Here is an 18,704-nt window from a genome sequence, read left to right on the forward strand (position 1 = left end):
GAGAGAGAGAGAGAGAGAGAGAGAGAGAGAGAGAGAGAGAGAGAGAGAGAGATGTGTCTGTATGTGTACAATGCCAAAGCAAGAAAGGACATGGAATGTTCTTCTCTGTCATTTTCTGCATTACTGATTTGAGACAAAGTGTCTTATGGAAACTGTTCCAGCTAGGCTGGTTGACAATTGAGTCCTTAGGATCTGCTTACCCTCTCCCCCAAATAACTGGGATTACCAGCACTGCCATAATCTAGATTTTATGTGAGTATTAGGAATTCAAACTAAAGTCTCCTGTTTGCACAGTAACTGTTCTTAATGATTGAGCTATCTCACCATTTCCAGGGCTAGGTTTTAACTGATGGCCATTTGATCTTTTTATAATCTGGCTTCTCATTTCAAACAAATAATTGCACAATCTGGTAGTAGATGTTGTGCATTTAACCCATAAGCCTCAGGTAGCAAGAATATTTTGTCAGGTTTTGGTACAAATAGTAACTAAAAGTTATGCTATTGTTGTTTTAGTAATCAGGAGGCTCTGAGTCCAGATGGCTGGTTTTGGATGAATCAGTGGGTCCCACAGGCATTGGAAGAACAGTTAGGTGTTTTATATAAATGACCACCACACATTCTGTGACTAAAAGAGAGCACAGAAACATGTATTTAAACAGAGCATTGCCTTTTTAAGAAAATCTTGTCCCTTGCATCTTCTCTATTGAAGGAGGTATTATTTTTATTAGCAAACATTTATTATCTTCTGAGTAGTTAATCAATATGAGAAATACTTGATTCCTGGCTATGAGGTCAAACCATGTTTGCTCTCTACTCTGAGGTGTGTGTGGCAGAAACATTAGCATGGCATTTGGAGACCTAAGTGTGGTGATTCCAGGTCAATATAGAGTAAGAGAAATCTTTCATCTTCTAGTATCTTCGCCAATTTCTTCAGTGAATGTATGTGGGCCTTGCCTTAAAGAAAAATACATTTAGATTTTGAATTTGAGTTGGATCTTAAATTACTTTTATTTATTTGTGTGTGTTTGTATGGGCAGATGTGCTACTGTACACACATGAAGGTCAGAGAATGGCTTGCAGGAGTTAGTTTGTCCCTCTACGTTCTATGTCCTGGGGATCAGACTCAGGTTGTCATATTGGGCAGCAGTGCACTTGCTTCCTAAGGAGTCATGTTGGCAAGTTGTATCTTATAAATGATTTTATAGCATCATGCATTTATCATTTGAAGAATATTATTAGTTGTCTTATAAAGGTTTGTGTATTCCTAAAGGTTTGTGTATTTCATTGTGTGATTTTTAAAGTCATATTTGTTGATTGACAGTATTACTTATCAAATAATTCTTTAAATATTAGGAATTTGTAAAAATTCATGGTCAGATACAGGTTTTCTAAAAATTTTATTTACTGAAATTATTTCTTATTTTTTATTTTTATAGGCAACAAATAGTGTCAGTTGTACTTTGAAATAATTGTTTCATTTTGTATGATGAATACCCAACTCTCAATAGCGTTTATTGCCTGTCTTCCTTTTAGGTTAAGATGATGTCCCATGAAAAATGGCTGTAGTTCAAGGTGCAGCTCAAACCACTGTGCTAGGGGTTTTCTGTAGGGAAAACCATTGTAATTCAGAGGTGCTCTATTGTATTTCCTCATATGTCACACAAAATGTCAACAAGACCTGTTCTCCAGGGTTGAGATCTAATAAATCAAATTAGTTTGTACTACATAATTTATCATCTTTTCAGTGGATCTATTTTTTTTCCTGTGAGTACCTGGCAGCGAATAACACAGTAATTCTAGGCTGTGCTTCCACTGTCATGACCCAAAGACCTACCCAAAGATCTGTGCCTACCATGCTTTGTATTATCAGTGAAAGAGAAAGCTGGTCAAGGTACTGTGTGTGGCTTATACTGTGGCTTTCCTCTGTAGGAAGCTTAGTGTACCTATGGAGGCAGTCATGCTGGTTTGTATGATGTGAAAAGGCTCTTGGTGATCTCTAGAGAATCAGTGACCATTCTTGGATAACTGATGGTTCAGCCAAAAGTCATCGGTCTCTCTCTGGTTTAGCCATCGTTGTGATGGGTTTCCGGTCCTGTGGAATAAGTTTCTTTTCTTTTACTGAATCCCATGGAGGTGGGTGCTTTATGAGCAGAGCAGTTCCATCTAGAGTGGAAGCATTAAGACACACTATGCAAGTTCTCTAGGAGTCCCACTGGGTCTTCTCTCCTCCTTACTTACTAGTGCTGTTGATTTGTCAGCAATCGAAACCCTCTAAGTACAGTTTCAAAGCTATTATAGCTGAACACGATGGTAATGAAGCTGTTATGTCATGTTGGGATAAAGATGGGAATTGTCCCCAAGCTGCTTGCTGTTGGTTAATGCACTCAGATGCGACAGTGTAATAAACTGCATGCTAGCACATCTATGCTTTAAGTAATATGTAAGAAGTCAGAGGAGGGAAAGTTTGAGGACTGGTGAGGTGAGAATGGTTCCATGAAGATCATAGCCTCAAGCAAGACTTAATGAGGAAATAGGCTTGCGATTTTTACCGCTCTGGCAGGATCCTATGGTAGGAAGATCTTGGACTTCACAATTAGACTGATCCAGTCCCCAGTTGTGATGATGCATTTAAAGAGCATCTGTGAACTGAGAGCCAATTTGCTTCTTTCTATGAATTCTTTCACCTTTTTTACTCCTATTGGCTATTTCTGTTTCCCACTCCCAAAGTCCAAATTCCTTGTCCCCAAGGAGATGTCCAATAGCGAACCACTGTGAGATACTTCATTTATACATTGCAGCTTCACCTATGCATATTCAATCAAAGCAACCTTGCAGTCCTGGAATTTTGATTATTATATTTATCTCCCTGTTTTGCTATTTAGCTACTTTTACCCACACTAAAAAATGTAGACCATTTCTCAGCATTACTTAAAAGAGACCCTCTTTTATCTTTTATGGTTAGGCAGGAATCGTCCTTGCAAGTCAGGTCTGTAGCATCTGATTGCTGATTATAACTTCCTAACAGTTATAGAAGTAAAGTAGAATCTGTTTTTTTCCGTCGCATCTCCACTGTCAGCAAAATGAATGTGATGTTGTAGCACTGATCCAGTAAAGAAGGTAGGGGAGTTTGAGTATCTTGCTGTCTAGAAAGCTCGAACCTGGCTGCAAAGGGTAGACCTCCATATAGCTCTCCCATGGTTTCCTCATTCTCTCTCTACAAGAACTACCTATTCTAATTTTGTTTTCTATGATAGCCTTTGAGATATTTGTACACTGTGGTCATGGCTTTAATTTTTTTTTCCCCACTGATCATCTTTAGGTCTTCAAAGAATGTCATCTGTTGAAAGCAGGCAATTAAAAGTTGTGTTGACAAGGTGTTTAAAAAATTGAAAGGACATATATTCTGTTGAGTTGCAGTAAATACATGGATTTGAAAATTCCTAACACCATCACTGGGAACTTTCAGGCAGGATGCTCTTGAAATAAACACCTTCATTTTGCAGCTCTGTCTTGATTTTCTGACTAATAATGCAGATTCCTAAAGCACGTCTTGATACGATTCTTAGAGATAAAGTCGATAGATACATCAGTTTTATCATTTGTCTATTAATAATCATTGTGGAACTATATATCTCTTATTAAAGATACTTGAGGCCTTTAAAAGAACCTATTTCCCCTTGCTTTCTCTCTCTCTTCCTCTTCCTCCTCCCCTTCCTCCCTTCCTATGGTGACTTTCTGGCCTTGGTTCTTGGTGAGAGAGTCTGCATTTATTTATTTATTTATTTATTTATTTATTTATTTATTTATTTATTTAAAAGGAACTTAAATGGAGAATCTGCTAGCTTTTGTTTGTTTTTCAGACAGGATCTCAGTCCAGGCTGACCTCAAACTAGCAGTGTAAGTGAGACTAACCTTGTTCCTCCTAATAGGATGACAAGCGAGTAGCCCCATGCTCTGTGCAGTGCTGTGCATTGACCTCAGGGCCTCTCTAGCGTTAGGCAAGCTCTTTACCACTGAGCTACATGCCTTAGCCCCACCTTAGTAATTTTAATTTGAAATGTTTAATTAAATTAAAAACATATTGTATATGAATTGAGAAGACATTTTGTTGCAGATTAAAGAAAATCGAATACCACACTAGTAAAAACAAGAAACTAATTTCTCTTCCACATGAGAGGTTGGTAGCCACCAGTATTGATGAACATCTCTATTACACAAAGTCACTGGGAGCCTACATCTCTTCTGCTTCGCCATTTTATTATTCTTAGAGGCTTTTAATATGAAAAATATAAAATAATTTGCTCAAGCTCTTCAAGCCATGCTAGAACATTTAAGATAAGCTGACGTTAGGATAATTGGATTTATCTCATCATTAGCCTTACTTGATGTACACGAGTTGTTTATGCATTTAGATACATTTGGTTGTTAAGATTTACAAGGCAACCATGTGACATAGTTGAGATGCTTTGGAGAATTAGTTTACTTGGTTTGTAAATGTAGGTTTAAGTAACTTAATTGAACTAGTTTTATAATTGAAGATAATTGTTCAGGGGAATTTAATCTGTGATCAATTGAATATTTATAAAAGGTACAAGTAATTTTTTATTTCAACATTTCTTTATTTACTATACCAATAACAGGTTTACATGGCAAACTAAAGACTTATAGAACACCTTCAGAACATGAAACTTTAGAACATAAGGAACTGCTAAACATAAGGAATGATAGTATAGTGGTTAGTTTTAATTGTCAAGGTGACACAATGTAGAATCACCAGGAAGAGAGTTTCAGTGAGTGATTGTCTGGATCAGGATGCCATTGTGAGCATGTCTGTGGGTGATGGTCTTGATTGCTTTAATTAAGGAGGAAGAGCCACCCATTGTGGGAAGCACCATGCCTGCATTTGGGTCCTGAACTGTAAAACGTATAGAGAAACTATAAGCACAAGTAAGCACTGTACAAGCCAGCACACACAGCCTTTGTGATGCTGGGTGTGACAGGACTAGCCGCTTCAAGGTGCCTTGACTGACGTGCCACGAACAATCATGACCAGAAATTAAGGCTAAAATAAATAAGCAAGTTTTGTTGGAGTATTTTATCACAACACCAGAAATGAAACTAGGACATATAGATAACAATTTTGGCATAGAAAATTTACTAAGTTAACATTAAAGAGATAAGCCTGAGGCTGTAACATGAGGCTTAACACTCAGTTAAGCCTTTTGAAATAAAAAAAGCAGACATCAACCCCCCCTAAACATTAAAACACACACACACACACACACACACACACACACACACACACACACACACACACACACACTTCTGTTAAGGAGGAGAAGATAGTATTTTTTAGTCTGAACACAGTTATCACTGTGCCTTGATAGGTTAGGTGTTTGCTTTCAGGAGACTGAGATGTAAACCTTCCTCCTTCATGGCTGACTGTATGCTCAGAAAAAGCAGCCACATACAGAGGGGCCATGAGCGAGTCACTATCTTCATAAATTTGAATGACTGTTTATATGGAGAGGTGCAAACTAACTTAGCATTCTTTGGGAGTGGTTTTCGTTGTAAAACATTTTCAGATTTAATGGGCATTGGCTACTTCTTAGAGATCCAAATAGTACTAAAACACTTGTATTTTAAGATTTTTGAAATATTGACATTGTTCTGGATATTTGAATGTTTGTTTAAAAGTCAAGCTATGCCTTACACTTTAACTTAGGTTTTAAAAGCATGAGATTATCTTACAATTTTCTCCTCTTAAGTGATGGATCATAGAATGTTTACAAACCATGTATATGACAAAGCGTTAAAATATGTAAGAAATTCAGTAGCAAGAAAACAAGTAGTCTGATTGGAAAGTGGGCAGATTTGAAGAGACTTTTCTCAAACAAGATAAACGAATAAATGGTCCCTCAAGTATATGAAGACCCATACAATGTCACTTATGAACAGAGAGAAGTGCAAAATAAAGCTACAGTGTGCTATCACTATCACTTCACACCTGGTAGAACTGTGATGGTCACAATGACAGACAGTAGTGCACTCTGGTAGGCAAATACTAAAGAAGATGAGGCACAGGGAGCCAAAGTTCTGAGTCAGCCTGGGCTATCTGAGATTCCATTAAAAAAAAAACAAAAACCCAAAACACCACAAACCAAAGGAAGAGTCATAGTGTGGATATAAAGAAAGGGAGCCCATGCTATACTGTTGTTAAAGATGTAAGTTGTAGAGTGATAATGAAAAACAACTGAATGCTACAAAAAATGAAAATAAAACCAGTTACCATATATTCTAGAAACTTGTTTAGGTAGAAATCTAAAGGAAATTACATCTGTGTGTTGATGAGTTCTGCCCTTCTATGTTTGTTATAGCATTATTTAAGAAAATCAAGATGTAGGAAAAAAGTTAGTCAGCAGATAAATTGATACAGAAACTGGAGTTTATGTTTACAGTAGAATACTACTCAGCCACAGGATAGCCTTCCGTTTTCAGCCACCTGAATGAACCTGGAAAATATTATGCTTAGTGAAATAAGCCAGGCACAAGAAGATACTGTACTTCTGTGTTATTTCACTCACACCAAGTCCCTAAGAACAAAATTCAGAGTGAGAAAGTACAATTTTTGTTCCTAGGGGTTGGTGAATGGGCAGCAGCATGTGGAGATGTCATGTGCTCAGAAGTGCAGATTTTTAGTGAGACAGGGATAGGTCGTGAGCTCAAGAATCTTTTGTGCAGTGTAGTGCCAGCAGTTAGTGATGAGTTATTGCTTGGAAGTCCTCGGGGTAGATTTTATATGTTCTTATCACAAAGAATAAGCATGTGAAGTAATAGATATGTTAGTTGATTAAATAATCTCACAGAATATATGCATATCAGTGTATTACTTTGTTTACCACAAGCAACTTTGTTTACCACAAGCAGATATTTTTTGCTTATTTGAAAAACAGAGAGTAAAAAAGTCAATTTGCTTTTTCTTTATACAAATATTTCCTTTTAGATAAATGGTAGTTTTCTTCTCTTCATCAATAATATATCCAATATTATTATAAAATTTATAAAATTATCAAGCTTTTAGGTTACCTCAAAAATTTATGATGTTTTCTTTTATCCCCAAGGTGTCAAGGACTAGACCAGATCAGAGCTATCTTTTGTTGGCTGGTTTTGGCTGTAGCTCTTATCTATAGTGATTCCTTGGTTAGTGGTAATATTTATTTCCACCTAGACTGTATTTTTCATGAGGAGTTCCTGTGTCTGGCTGTTTTTGTCCTGTCCCTGGCTTTGTTCGCCTTTGCTTAAGTAGGCATTCAATAAATATGCCAGTGAGTGAGGGGAAACCGTTCTCTTACATGGTGAATAGTCATTGAGCCACTACAGTATAATTTTAAAAGTAAAAATAACTGACATGTCTTTTTTTGTAGAGATATAGCTATAGTATGAATTTTTTTTTTGATAATCTAATCTGCCACAGAGGAGATTCTGTAAAGCAGGCCACAGTTCTGCTGCATCCATAAGTCACCTTCTGGCCCTGAAGTCACCATCCTCCAGCCTTCCCTAGCATCATTCCTCTGGGCACATTTCACTTTGTTGTGTCACCAGTGTTGGTGACTCTGTGCTTATTTCTTCTGTACCTTGACTTTTTATCTACTAATGCTGTCATAGGGCCATGCAAACTCTTAAACCTCTAGTTTAGCCAGATGGTAGTAGAGTAAGGCTTATAATGTCTGTACTAAACATCTGTGGCAAGGATTGCCTCTTAGTATTTATTAGTAATGTGTTATCTTTTAGAGTTTTCATTATAACATGTTTATTTCCATTCTGCAGCTATACCTTTATGTCACTTTTATTATGTAATAATATTATAATTCTCAGCAGTTTTAAAATAATTTTTCATTTTTACGCTTTGTATCTGTTCCTTTTCTTTCAGAATCATCTGCGTTTATGTCATTGTTGTGATCACATATTCTGTAGGCCACACTAAGGCGGTGTCATGGTTTTGTATCTGTTATATTCTATTTAAGTCCTATTGTCTCTCTGTACTGGCAGTCATAATGCTGTCAGGCTTGTGTTGTCATATACATACCTGTGAGTATTCAGTCAGCAGATTGCCCCTGGCTAGGGCTATCTTTCCCATCCCTCTGTGTCCTACTGTGTCCCATCACTCTGTATCTCTCCTGGTGGCTGTGTCCTAGAGACTTCAAAATTCAGCTCAGGAATGCATCTGACCCATGGCTCTCAGTTCCTACTGAAAAGAAACTGTGGTGGTTTGAATAAGAAAGGCCTCCATAGGCCCATATATTTGAATGCTCAATCATCAGGGAGTGGTAGGAGGTGTGGCCTTGTAGGAGGAAGTGTGTAACTAGGGGTGGGTTTGGGGTTTCAAAAGTCCAAGCCAGTTCCAGTGTCTCTTTTTCTCTTCCCTGCAGATCTAGATGCAGAGCTCTCAGCTACTTCTCCAGCACCATGTCTGCCTGTGTGCCGTCATACTCCCCACCACCACTCCATTATTGGTAATGGACTAAACCTCTAAAACTCTAAGACAGCCCCAATTAAATACTTTCTTTTCTAAGAGTTGCGATGGTCATGGTGTTTCTTCACAGTAATAGGACGATTGAGCAAGACAGGAATTGTGAAAGACTAGTTTAGGGTCCTCAAGATGATACAGGTGCTTTCTATTGTGGAAAGTGTGGAAAGTTGAATTTGATCCCTGAAACCCACATAAAGATGGAAGGAGAGAATGGACTCCACACAATTGTCCTTCAATATCTGCACTGTATTATGACTTGTGCTTGCTCACCCACTCTATCAGCCCCTTGATAGAATAAATAAAAATAATTGGGAGGGGCATTTTGAGCCAGGGTCTTTTGTATGTAGCCCTGGCTGTCCTGAAACTCACTCTGTAGACTAGGCTGGCCTCAAACTCCAAGTGCTAGGATTAAAAATGGTGTCTTAGTTAGAGTTTCTATTGCTGTGAAGAAACACCATGAGCACAGTAACTCTTATAAAGGCAAACATTTAACTGGGGCTGGCTTACAGTTTCAGAGGCTCAGTCCATTATCATCATGGTGTGAAGCATGGCAGTGTGCAGGAAGACGTGGTGCTGGAGGAGGAGCTAAGAGTTGCACATCTGGATCAGCAGGAAATGAATGTCACACTGGGCATGGCTTGAGCATCTGAGACCTCAAAGCCAGCTCCTCAGTGACATACTTCCTCCAACAAAGCCACATACTCCAACAAGGTCACATTTCTTAATGGTGCCACTCCCTATGGGCCTATGGGGGACATTTTTATTTAAACCACCACATTCTACTTCCTGGCCCCCATAGGCTTGTAGACATAGCATAATGCAAAACGTATTTAGTCTAACAGTTTCAAATTTGCTTAAAAGTCCAAAGTCTCTTCCAGGACTCATGACAATTTCTTAGCTGTAATTCATGTAAAATCAAAATGAAAACTCAGCTCACAAGCTTCCAACATTTAATAGCACAAGATACATATTACCATTCCAAAAGGAAGGCAGGGAACACAATGAGGGAGTATTGGACCAAAGCAAGACTGAAAACCAGCTGGGCAAACTCCAAACTCTGCATCTCCATGTCTCCATTTCCATGCATCTGATATCAAAACGCTTTTCAGATCTCCAACTCCTTTCAGCTTTGCTGACTGCAGCACACTTCTTTCTCTTGGCCTGGTTCCACTCCCTGTTAGCAGCTTTCCTAGGCTGTTATCCCACATCTCTGGCATCTCCCATGTTTTGGGATCTCAAAGGCATTCCAGGCTTCACCCTCACAGTTTTACTCAGTGACCTCTTTAGGCCTCCATGCAGGGACACCCCTGCCACATACGTAATCTTGGTGTTTTTTTCTTAATTGTGGAGGGAGATTCCATAACCCATTTCTTCTATCCTTGGCTCTAAATCCAGAACCATGTGTCTGAAGCTGCCACTTTCTGCTGCTTGCTAGGGTTGGGACACGATCTTTTTATTCAGTTACATCTTTATCAGCTTTCTGTTCTCATGGTTTCCTTCCCTGCCTAAGACTGACTATCCTGAAACTCAGTTGGTGGGCCTGGTCGGCCTTGCATTTAGAGATAGCTTGCCTTTGCCTCTTGAGTGCTGGGATTAAAGCCCTGTGCCACTACACCTGGCGCTAAGGTTTTCTTTAATTGCTTTTCACAAGTTGTAAGCTTTAGCTGGGTGGGGTTTTGCCCCGAGGTCATTATTCCCTTTATTCCATCTAACATCATCAGGCTTTTACTTAGTCTGTTTATCTCCTTGAACACAGGCTTTAGCTCCATTCTACTTCCTGGTGCCCCTTTCCTCCGTGAACTGTACATTTTGACATTTTCCTTGTTCTGGTTGCTCCTTTTCATTATAGATCTGCCTGAGTATGAACACCAGTAACCACAGAGCAGAGTCAGTACTAGGCTGTTTTGAAATTTCCTCTGCCAATGCCTTTAGTTCAATACTATTCAGAATAGCATCAGGCAGAGTTTTTGCATAAGGGCAAAAAGCAACCGTATTCTTAGCCAAACAAGAATGTCTGTAGGCCACATACATATACATTCTCTTCTGAAGACTCTTGAGACTGGCTCTCACAGCTCAAATCACCTCAGCACCTTTGTCTTCCATGTTACGTAGCACATTAAGTCCCATTTAAAGCATTCAACTGCTTTTCTAATCCATCGTCCTAAAGTCCACATTTCTCCAAACAAAAGCATGGTCAGGCCTATCACAGCAAGACATACACCACCATGCTTGGCTAATGAAAATTTTAAAAAATTGAGTTAAAGTAGATGCCAGTTTTGCATGTCATATACATTTGTTAAGAAGGCTAGAAATGTTACCTTATAAACAGAAAGGTTGTGGATAACAGAAACTCAATAAAATAACAAACAAGTATGTCAACTGCAGTTTTTGCCAGTAGTAGCCCTAGATAGGACCTTTTCGTTCACTACGTTCACAGACAAGAATATGAATTATCAACATGCTTTGAGTGTTCTGCCATTTGTATTCTAATGAACTAGCTGTCTCTGTTTAAACAAACATTAACTTTTTATTTCAAAATATTACTACCTCATTTTTTTTTAGGTCTGTATGCAAAGTGACATGTTTTATTAAAGCTTCTTCATAGACATTGGCCAATAAAACTATGGGTTTTATTCATAACCCATTTCTGCCTGCTTTCTTCTTTTGAGAACTATGTAGTTCATTAGTTCATACATTGAGAAGATGATTTAGTTTAAAAAATTTCAGTTTTGCATTTCTTTACATGTTCTTGATGTTAGCCCTCCATCTAAAACACAGTTGGAAAATTATTTTTACCATGTAAACTGCGTCTTTACTGTGGTGATTGTTTCTTTTGCTGTGCAGCTTTTTAATTTCAGGCAACTCCATCTGTCAGTTCTTGGGATTATTTTCTGAGCTTTTGGAGTCCTTTTCAAAAAAATCTTTTCCTCTGCTTCTATTTTGAAGCGTTCCCTCTACTTTTTCCTTTAGCAGTTTTAAATTTTCCTCTCTTATGTTGAAGTCATTGATCCATTTTAATAGCTCTTAAATGCATAATTTTTGAGGTGGGGTAGGAAAGATGGATTTAGATTCCCCAGAACCTGCAAGCTTAAATTTATAACGTAATTTAGCCTAGTCAAGTTGTTTTCCTAATAGAATCTCTCCCTCAGAGAAAGTGTATTTCTGTTGAATACTGTATAGTTGGAAGAGGTGAGAGCTTTTACTGGGAAAGAGGTTGGCTGGCCTTCAGCTTAGGCCAGGAACTAGTGTGAGATGGAGGGTAGCAGGATGTTACAAAGGGGAAAGAGGAGAGCCACACTTAGCTGTGTGTATAGTGACACATACTTAGAATGCAGTTAGGAATTATGCTCATTCCATGAAGTTACAGTAGATTCTCCTTTAAGACCCATGACCTCACTAGCCCAGGGTAGTTGGTTTTGTTTCAGTACCCACCATGTTGATTTCTTTGGGCATATGCTGAGGAGTGGCACATCAGGGTAATATGATAGATACAGTTTTAGCTCTTTGAGGAGTCTCCATACTGAGTTCCAGAGTGGCTGCAGTTTGCAGTCCTACCAACTGTACACGGGGGTTCCCTTTCCCCATGTCCTTGCCAGTGTTTGTTGTCTGGTTTTTTTGTCTGTTTTGTTTTGTTTTTGCTTGTTTGTTTTCATCTTAACCATTCTGAATGGGGTAAGATGAAACCTCAAAGTTGTTTGATTTGCATTACCCTAACTGCTGAGGATAACAAACCTTTTCCAAAAAAGATATTTCTTAGCCATTTTTTATTTCTTTTGAGAAATATCTGTTCAGTTCCATTGCTCTTATTTTGAATGGGCCATTTGCCTTTATGCCTGATTTTTGAGTTCTTTCTGTATTCTAGATATTACTCCTCTGTCAGATATATATCTGTTGATTTGGTAGGCACGTTCTCCTTGTGTCCTCCTTCCCCTCTGACTCCTACTGTCTGTCCTTCTTTCCTTTCACTCTTATGCATGGTTCCCTGATCTCCAAGGGGAGGGACTTGATGAAGACCTCCAAGTTAGACTCTCCGCCTAAGGTCTAGCTGTGGGTCTCTGTATCCATTCCCATCTGCTGCCCGAGAAGTAAGCCTCTCTGATGATGACGGGACAAAGACACTGATGTATGAATATAGCAGAATATTTTGTTTGTTTGTTTGTTTTGCCAGTAGTGTTTGGCTCTGCCTTAGGCCTCTTGGTTATCCAATCTTCATTTGGAGATTGGATAATTTCTGGCCATTCAGGCAGTGTAGGGCATGAGCTCCCATTTGTGACATGGGACGCAAGTTAAATCACACATCAGTGGCCATTCCCTTAGTTCTGGGCCACTATTGCTCCAGCACATCTTGCAGGCAGGAAAGGTTGTAAGAGGAGGATTTCATGTCTGGGTTGGTGTCCAGGTTTCTCTTTTTATAGCTTGCAGAGTACCTTCTCACACCAAGTAGACTAGAGTGTAATAGGGAAGGCTCCAAGCACACATCAGGTGGACCTCTATGTTCAATGAGTTGTGTGGATGTTGTCTTTGGCATTGGGCCCAGCTGTCAGTTTTCAGAGCAACCTTCTGTCCTTGCATCAGCATGGATTGCTTAGGGATCTCCACAGGATCTGCTTGACTCACAATTCAATGAAATGCAACCCAGCCTCGCCACTGGAAGCCTTCCCTGGTTACAAAAATGGCTAGTTCAGACTCTGTATCTTCTATTCCTGGGGATCCTCACTGGGACCCTAACTTCATATAGTCCAGAAGTTTGCACTGCACTAGACTCCTACCTTGTGCCCACAATGCTTCCCAATTCCAGCTATCTTTTCCTGTACTCTCTCCATAGCTTTCTCCCTCCAACAACCTGATCCTTCCTACTCTCTCCACCCTTCCAAGTCCATCAACAAAAGTTATTCTATTTCCCCTTCCCAGGGAGGTTCATGCATTCTCCCTAGAAATCTCTTTTCCTAACCAGTTTGTACCTATGGATTGTAGCTTGATTATCATTTACTTAATAGCTAATATCCACTTGTAAGTAAATACATACAATATTTGTCTTTCTGAGTCTGGATTACCTTATTCAGGATGTTTTCTAGTTCCATCCATTTGCCTGCAAATTTTATGGTGTCCCCCCCCCCCCTTATCTCCATTGTGTTGAGGGATATCTAGGTTGTTTCCAGTTTCTGCCTATTATGAATAAAGTCATTACAAACATAGTTGAGCAAGTATTTTTGTGGTAGGTTGGAATGTCATTTGGGTATATGCACAAGAGTGGCTTGAAGTAGACTGATTGAAGTATATGGATTACCAACTTTCTGGAGAATCACCACATTGATTTCCATAGTGGTTGTACTAGTTTGCACTCCCACCAGCCATGGAGGAGTGTTCCCCTTGTTCCACAACCTTGCCAGCATGAGCTGTCACTTGTGTTTGTTGATCTTAGCCACTCTCACAGGTGTAAGATGGAACTTCAATGAAGTTTTGATTTGCGTTTCCCTGATGGCTAAGGATGTTAAACATTTTGTTAAAATTTTTTTTAGTCATTGGAGATTCCTCTATTGGTAATTCTGTTTAGATTTGTATCTCATTTTAAAATTGGATTATTTGTTTTTTTAGTATCCAGGGTTTTGAGTTCTTTATATATTTTGGGAGTTAAACCTGTATCAGATATGGATTTGGTAAAAAGTCTTTTCTCATACCCTAGGCTTCCTTTTTGTCTGATTGACAGTGTCCTTTGTCTTACAGAAGCTTTTCAGTTTCATGACGTCCCATTTATTCATTGTTGATCTTAGTGGCTGTGCTATGGGTGTTCTGTTCAGAAAGTTGTCCCTGTGTGTGTCTCCAGTGTGTTCAAGGTTATTTCTTCCTTTCTTTCCTGTGAGGTTCAGTTTGTCTGGTTTTATTTTGAGGTCTTTGATGTACTTGGACTTGAATTTGTGCATGTGATAAATATGAAACTATTTGCATTCTTTTACATGTCGACATCCACTTGACCAGCACCATTTGTTGAAGATGCTTTCTTTTTTCCACTGTGTATTTCTGGATTCTTTATCAAAAGCAAGGTGCCCATAATTGTTTGAATTTATGTCTGGGTCTTCAGTTTGATTTCATTCATCAACATGTCTGTTTTCATGACAATACTATGTGGTTTTTAATACTATAGTTCTGTAGTACAGCTTAAAATCAGGGATGGTGACACCTCTAGCAGTTCTTTTTATCAAAATTCCAACACAGTTCTTTTCAGACCTTCAAAGGGTAATTCTCAACCACAAGGAAAACCAAAAAACCCAGGATAGCTAAAATATTCCTGAACAATTAAAGATGGTATTTACTTAATTTTGATGTTTCTCTATTCCTTTTTTTTGTCCAGTTTACCTATACATTGGAGAAAGTGGAATATTCAGAGCATAGGGTTTGGTGGATGTAAGTTTTTTATATGCGGTTTGTATCTTGGAAAGTCCCCCCACCCCCTTTAACCAGGGCAGATAGTTTTACTTGTTACAGTAGCCTAGATTGGTGATTGAGATCTTTCCAAGTCCTCATGGAGAAGTACTGTTAGACTGATGGGCGTTGGGGCCTGCCTTTATGTATGACTTGTATTTCTCCAAGTTCTCATGGAGAAATACTGTTACACTGATGGGCGTTGGGGCTTGCCTTTATGTATGACTTGTATTATTTCTCCTTTTGCAGCATTCAGTGCTCTTTCTTGGCTATGTGTATTTAGTGTTTCAATTGTGATATGCTGTGGGCAGTTTCTTGTCTTGTCTATCTGGCGTTCTGTGTTCTTGGTTTTGTACAGGTATGTCTTTCCTTAGTTTGGTGGGTTTCTTTTATGGTTTCGTTGAATATCTGATCTATGCCATTGACTTGGGACTGTTCTCTCTCTGCTATGCCTGTAATTTGAAGATTTGGACTTCTCCTTGTGACCCACAATTCCTGCATGTTCCTTTCCTTTGCTTAAAACCATTTATTTCTATTCCTTGCTTTGTCTGTTCTAATGACTGTTTCAGCTCTGAGTCTGGTTGTTCTAACTTCTATTTGATCCTTTCTGCTTGTTAGGCTTTTCCTTGAGGCTTCTTGTTGGGTTATTGAGTTTTAAATTCCATTTACATTTCTGCTTGAGCTCTCTTCAGTCTTTTTTTGTTTTGTTTTGTTGTTGTTGTTTTTTTGTTTTTTGAGACAGGGTTTCTCTGTATAGCCCTGGCTGTCCTGGAACTCACTTTGTAGATCAGGCTGGCCTCGAACTCAGAAATCTGCCTGCCTCTGCCTCTGCCTCCCGAGTGCTGGGATTAAAGGCGTGCGCCACAGTCTTATATTGATATTAGTTTTCAAATTCTGAATTTTACTTGTCATTTCATTCAGTCTTACCTTGGTCTTGTTTATCATTCACATATATATTTTTTAAAGTTTTTTTTTTTTTTAAATTCATTGAGCTGTTTCTTGTATCTTCTTTAAATGTCTTGAACTCTTTGATGATGTCCCTGATTGTTCTTTTAAATTCTGTATTTTAAGCATTCTCATTGCAGAACATTTCTGTAGGAATGGTGGGTATTTTGGGGGGTTACTATCTTGATCTTTCATATTGTTTGTGCTTTTGCAATGAGACCTAGGCATATGGACTTCTTTTGTTAGTTCTCTGTCTGAAAGTAATACAGCAGTCTGGGACAGAGCCCAGGGTTTATATTTATAGGACAGGGCAGGCATGATGGTTGGATATGGTGTGGGTGTGATAAAGTCAAGTGGATACAGGGACTAGTCTCGTATAAAGGATGTGGGTGCTGCAGTTATAGAACTTTGGAATGGCTAGGCCAGGGCATGAGATGTGAGATGCATCCTAGATCTGGGGATTGGAGAGGGCTCATGTTGGAGAGAAACTGACGGGCTTCCTGGGCTGGGTCCCATTGTAAGACGCCTGAGCCTGGAGGCTGGATCAGCAGAGGAGGGATGAAATCAGGTGGTAGGATTGTACTTCTGCTGGTAGGATGTATATCCTGGCTGAAGTCTGGAGGTTGAAGGTAATGTGCATCCTGGCCAAAGCTTGGAGATTGGGAATAGTGCTGCCCAAACTTGGCTAAGGCACCTGGATGCTGGACCTGGGATAGAACCAGGCACTGGGGAGGGTGTGTGAATGGTAGGATCAGATGGACTCTCTAGGCTAAGTCCTGGCACAATGCCTGTAGTAGGACAAGACCTGTCAAAGAGGTTTGATGTGGGAGAGAGATGAAGTCCTAATACTTTTGATGAGAGGCTAAGGATTGTGTCTTAGTTAGGTTTCTTTTCCTGCACAAACATCATGACCAAGAAACAAGTTGGGGAGGAAAGGATTTATTCAGCTTATACTTCCATGTTGCTGTTCATCACCAAAGGAAGTCAGGACTGGAACTCAAGCAGGTCAGGAAGCAGGAGCTGATGCAGAGGCCATGGAGGGATGTTCCTTACTGGCTTGCTTCCCCTGGCTTGCTCAGCTTGCTTTCTTATAGAACCCAAGACTACCAGCCCAGGGATGGCACCACCCACAAGGGGCTCTTCTCCCTTGATCACTAATTGAGAAAATACCTTACAGCTGGATCTCATGGAGGCATTTCCTCAACTGAAGCTCCTTTCTTTGTGATAACTTCAGCCTGTGTCAAGTTGACACAGAACCAGCCAGTATAGATTGTATTAGTAGTTTTTCTTATTCTTGTTACAGAATACCTGACAAAAGCAATTCATAGGAGCAAAGGTTTCTTTTGGCCTACAGTATGAGATTTAGTTCATTGTGGTGAGGAACAGGAGATGGCTGTTAGAGGTCTATTCTTGCTCCTTTTTATCTACCCTAGGACCTTTGTACAGGGTTTAGTGCTGCCCGCATTCAGGGTGGGTCTTCCATTGTCCTTAAGCTTCCATGGAAACACCCTTCTAGAAATAGAGCAGAGTTTCCAAGGTGATTCTAACCAGGCAAATTACAAAGAAGATTAATCCTCACCCGGGAGAATAAGAAAAGGAGAAAGGGAAGGATTTTAATCCAAGAGTACATGGTTTCTTAATCAAAGGACACACTGTACCATTTAGTTAGGAGCATAGTTCAATGAGTTATTGTACAATATTATTATGTACATCAAAATTGCCAAAAGTAGATTTAAGTGTTCTCACCTCAAAGAAATAAGAGAAATAAATGGTAATGCGTAAGTTAGTTAGCTCAATTTACTCTACAAACCACATGTGTATGAGGTACTTAGGTGCACTGTTGTATACTCTTCTAACAGAGGTTTTTTCTATCTTATTCCAGATAACCTAATGAGGCCTCTTTTGAATTATGGTATTGCTTGGTGAGTGTATTTTTAAAATTTAGTACTTCCAGAAGAATACTATTAACTTGTATAAATGAATTATATTTTTGTATTACTGTTGCAGTATGTCAATGGGCTTCTTGGTTGAAGAGACTGCGCCACTTGTTTGGAGAGGCCTTATGGTAATGTCAGCCATTGAGAAATTATTGAGACAGGTAAGAAAGTTACATTAAATATTACTTTCCTTTGGCAAGGATGGGGTTAATGTATTTGCTGATCTAAGAATTGTTAAAATTTATAGTCAGCATATCTCACAAAGGAACCTACTAGATATGTAGAATGTATAATTACTAATGTTTGTATTGTCTTCTGAGTCTGTTGTAGGGAGAGAGTCTCTATTTTCCTGTCTTTTTAGATTCATGGTTAGTTATGAATTATAGGGACTGTGTACGAATTCTTCAGTTGTAAATGAGTGTATACAGACATCTTGTGATGTAAATTTTTTCACAACTTGTGTGTTTATTATTATTTTTACTGTATGTGATTCTGTAGGTGTATATTCTTTCTATCAAAGGATATCACATATGACTGCATAATCTAAATTTACCAGATGGACTATATTTCATTTATAGTTTGCTTAGAATAAACTACTTTTTCTCAGTAGGTGAGAGGTTATAATTTTATTTTAGGTAACTATTAAATCTGTCACACCAGTTTATGGTTATCCCTTATATGTTCAGATTCTGCATTGGGTCTGGTATTATGCTATGATACCTGGCTGTTCACTATAATAATGAATATTTCCGTTTTTATTGTCAGATGATTGTGCAACTAATGAATAGGCCATGATCTCTGAGATTTTTTTTTTCTTTTTTTTTTTTATTACATATTTTCCTCAATTACATTTCCAATGCTATCCCAAAAGT

The 18,704-nt window shown here is 38.8% G+C and overlaps 1 protein-coding gene across 2 annotated transcripts in view; it reads left to right on the plus strand.

Annotated features, from left to right (window-relative positions):
- Nubpl (nucleotide binding protein like) overlaps positions 1 to 18,704 on the plus strand; it is a 188,119-nt gene that overhangs the window by 53,719 nt on the left and 115,696 nt on the right. The window contains exons 1-3 of one of the 2 annotated variants that reach the window (XM_029484857.1): positions 16,473 to 16,524; positions 17,778 to 17,817; positions 17,903 to 17,993. In XM_029484857.1, coding sequence (XP_029340717.1) covers positions 17,786 to 17,817; positions 17,903 to 17,993 — 123 coding nt within the window. In that variant the 5' untranslated portion in view covers positions 16,473 to 16,524; positions 17,778 to 17,785. Of the gene's footprint in view, positions 1 to 16,472; positions 16,525 to 17,777; positions 17,818 to 17,902; positions 17,994 to 18,704 lie in introns of those variants that run through there. The other variant, XM_021179009.2, reaches the window with a different exon arrangement.

The sequence above is a fragment of the Mus caroli genome, chromosome 12 (genome assembly GCF_900094665.2).
Source record: "Mus caroli chromosome 12, CAROLI_EIJ_v1.1, whole genome shotgun sequence".
Taxonomy (NCBI): Eukaryota; Metazoa; Chordata; class Mammalia; order Rodentia; family Muridae; genus Mus; species Mus caroli.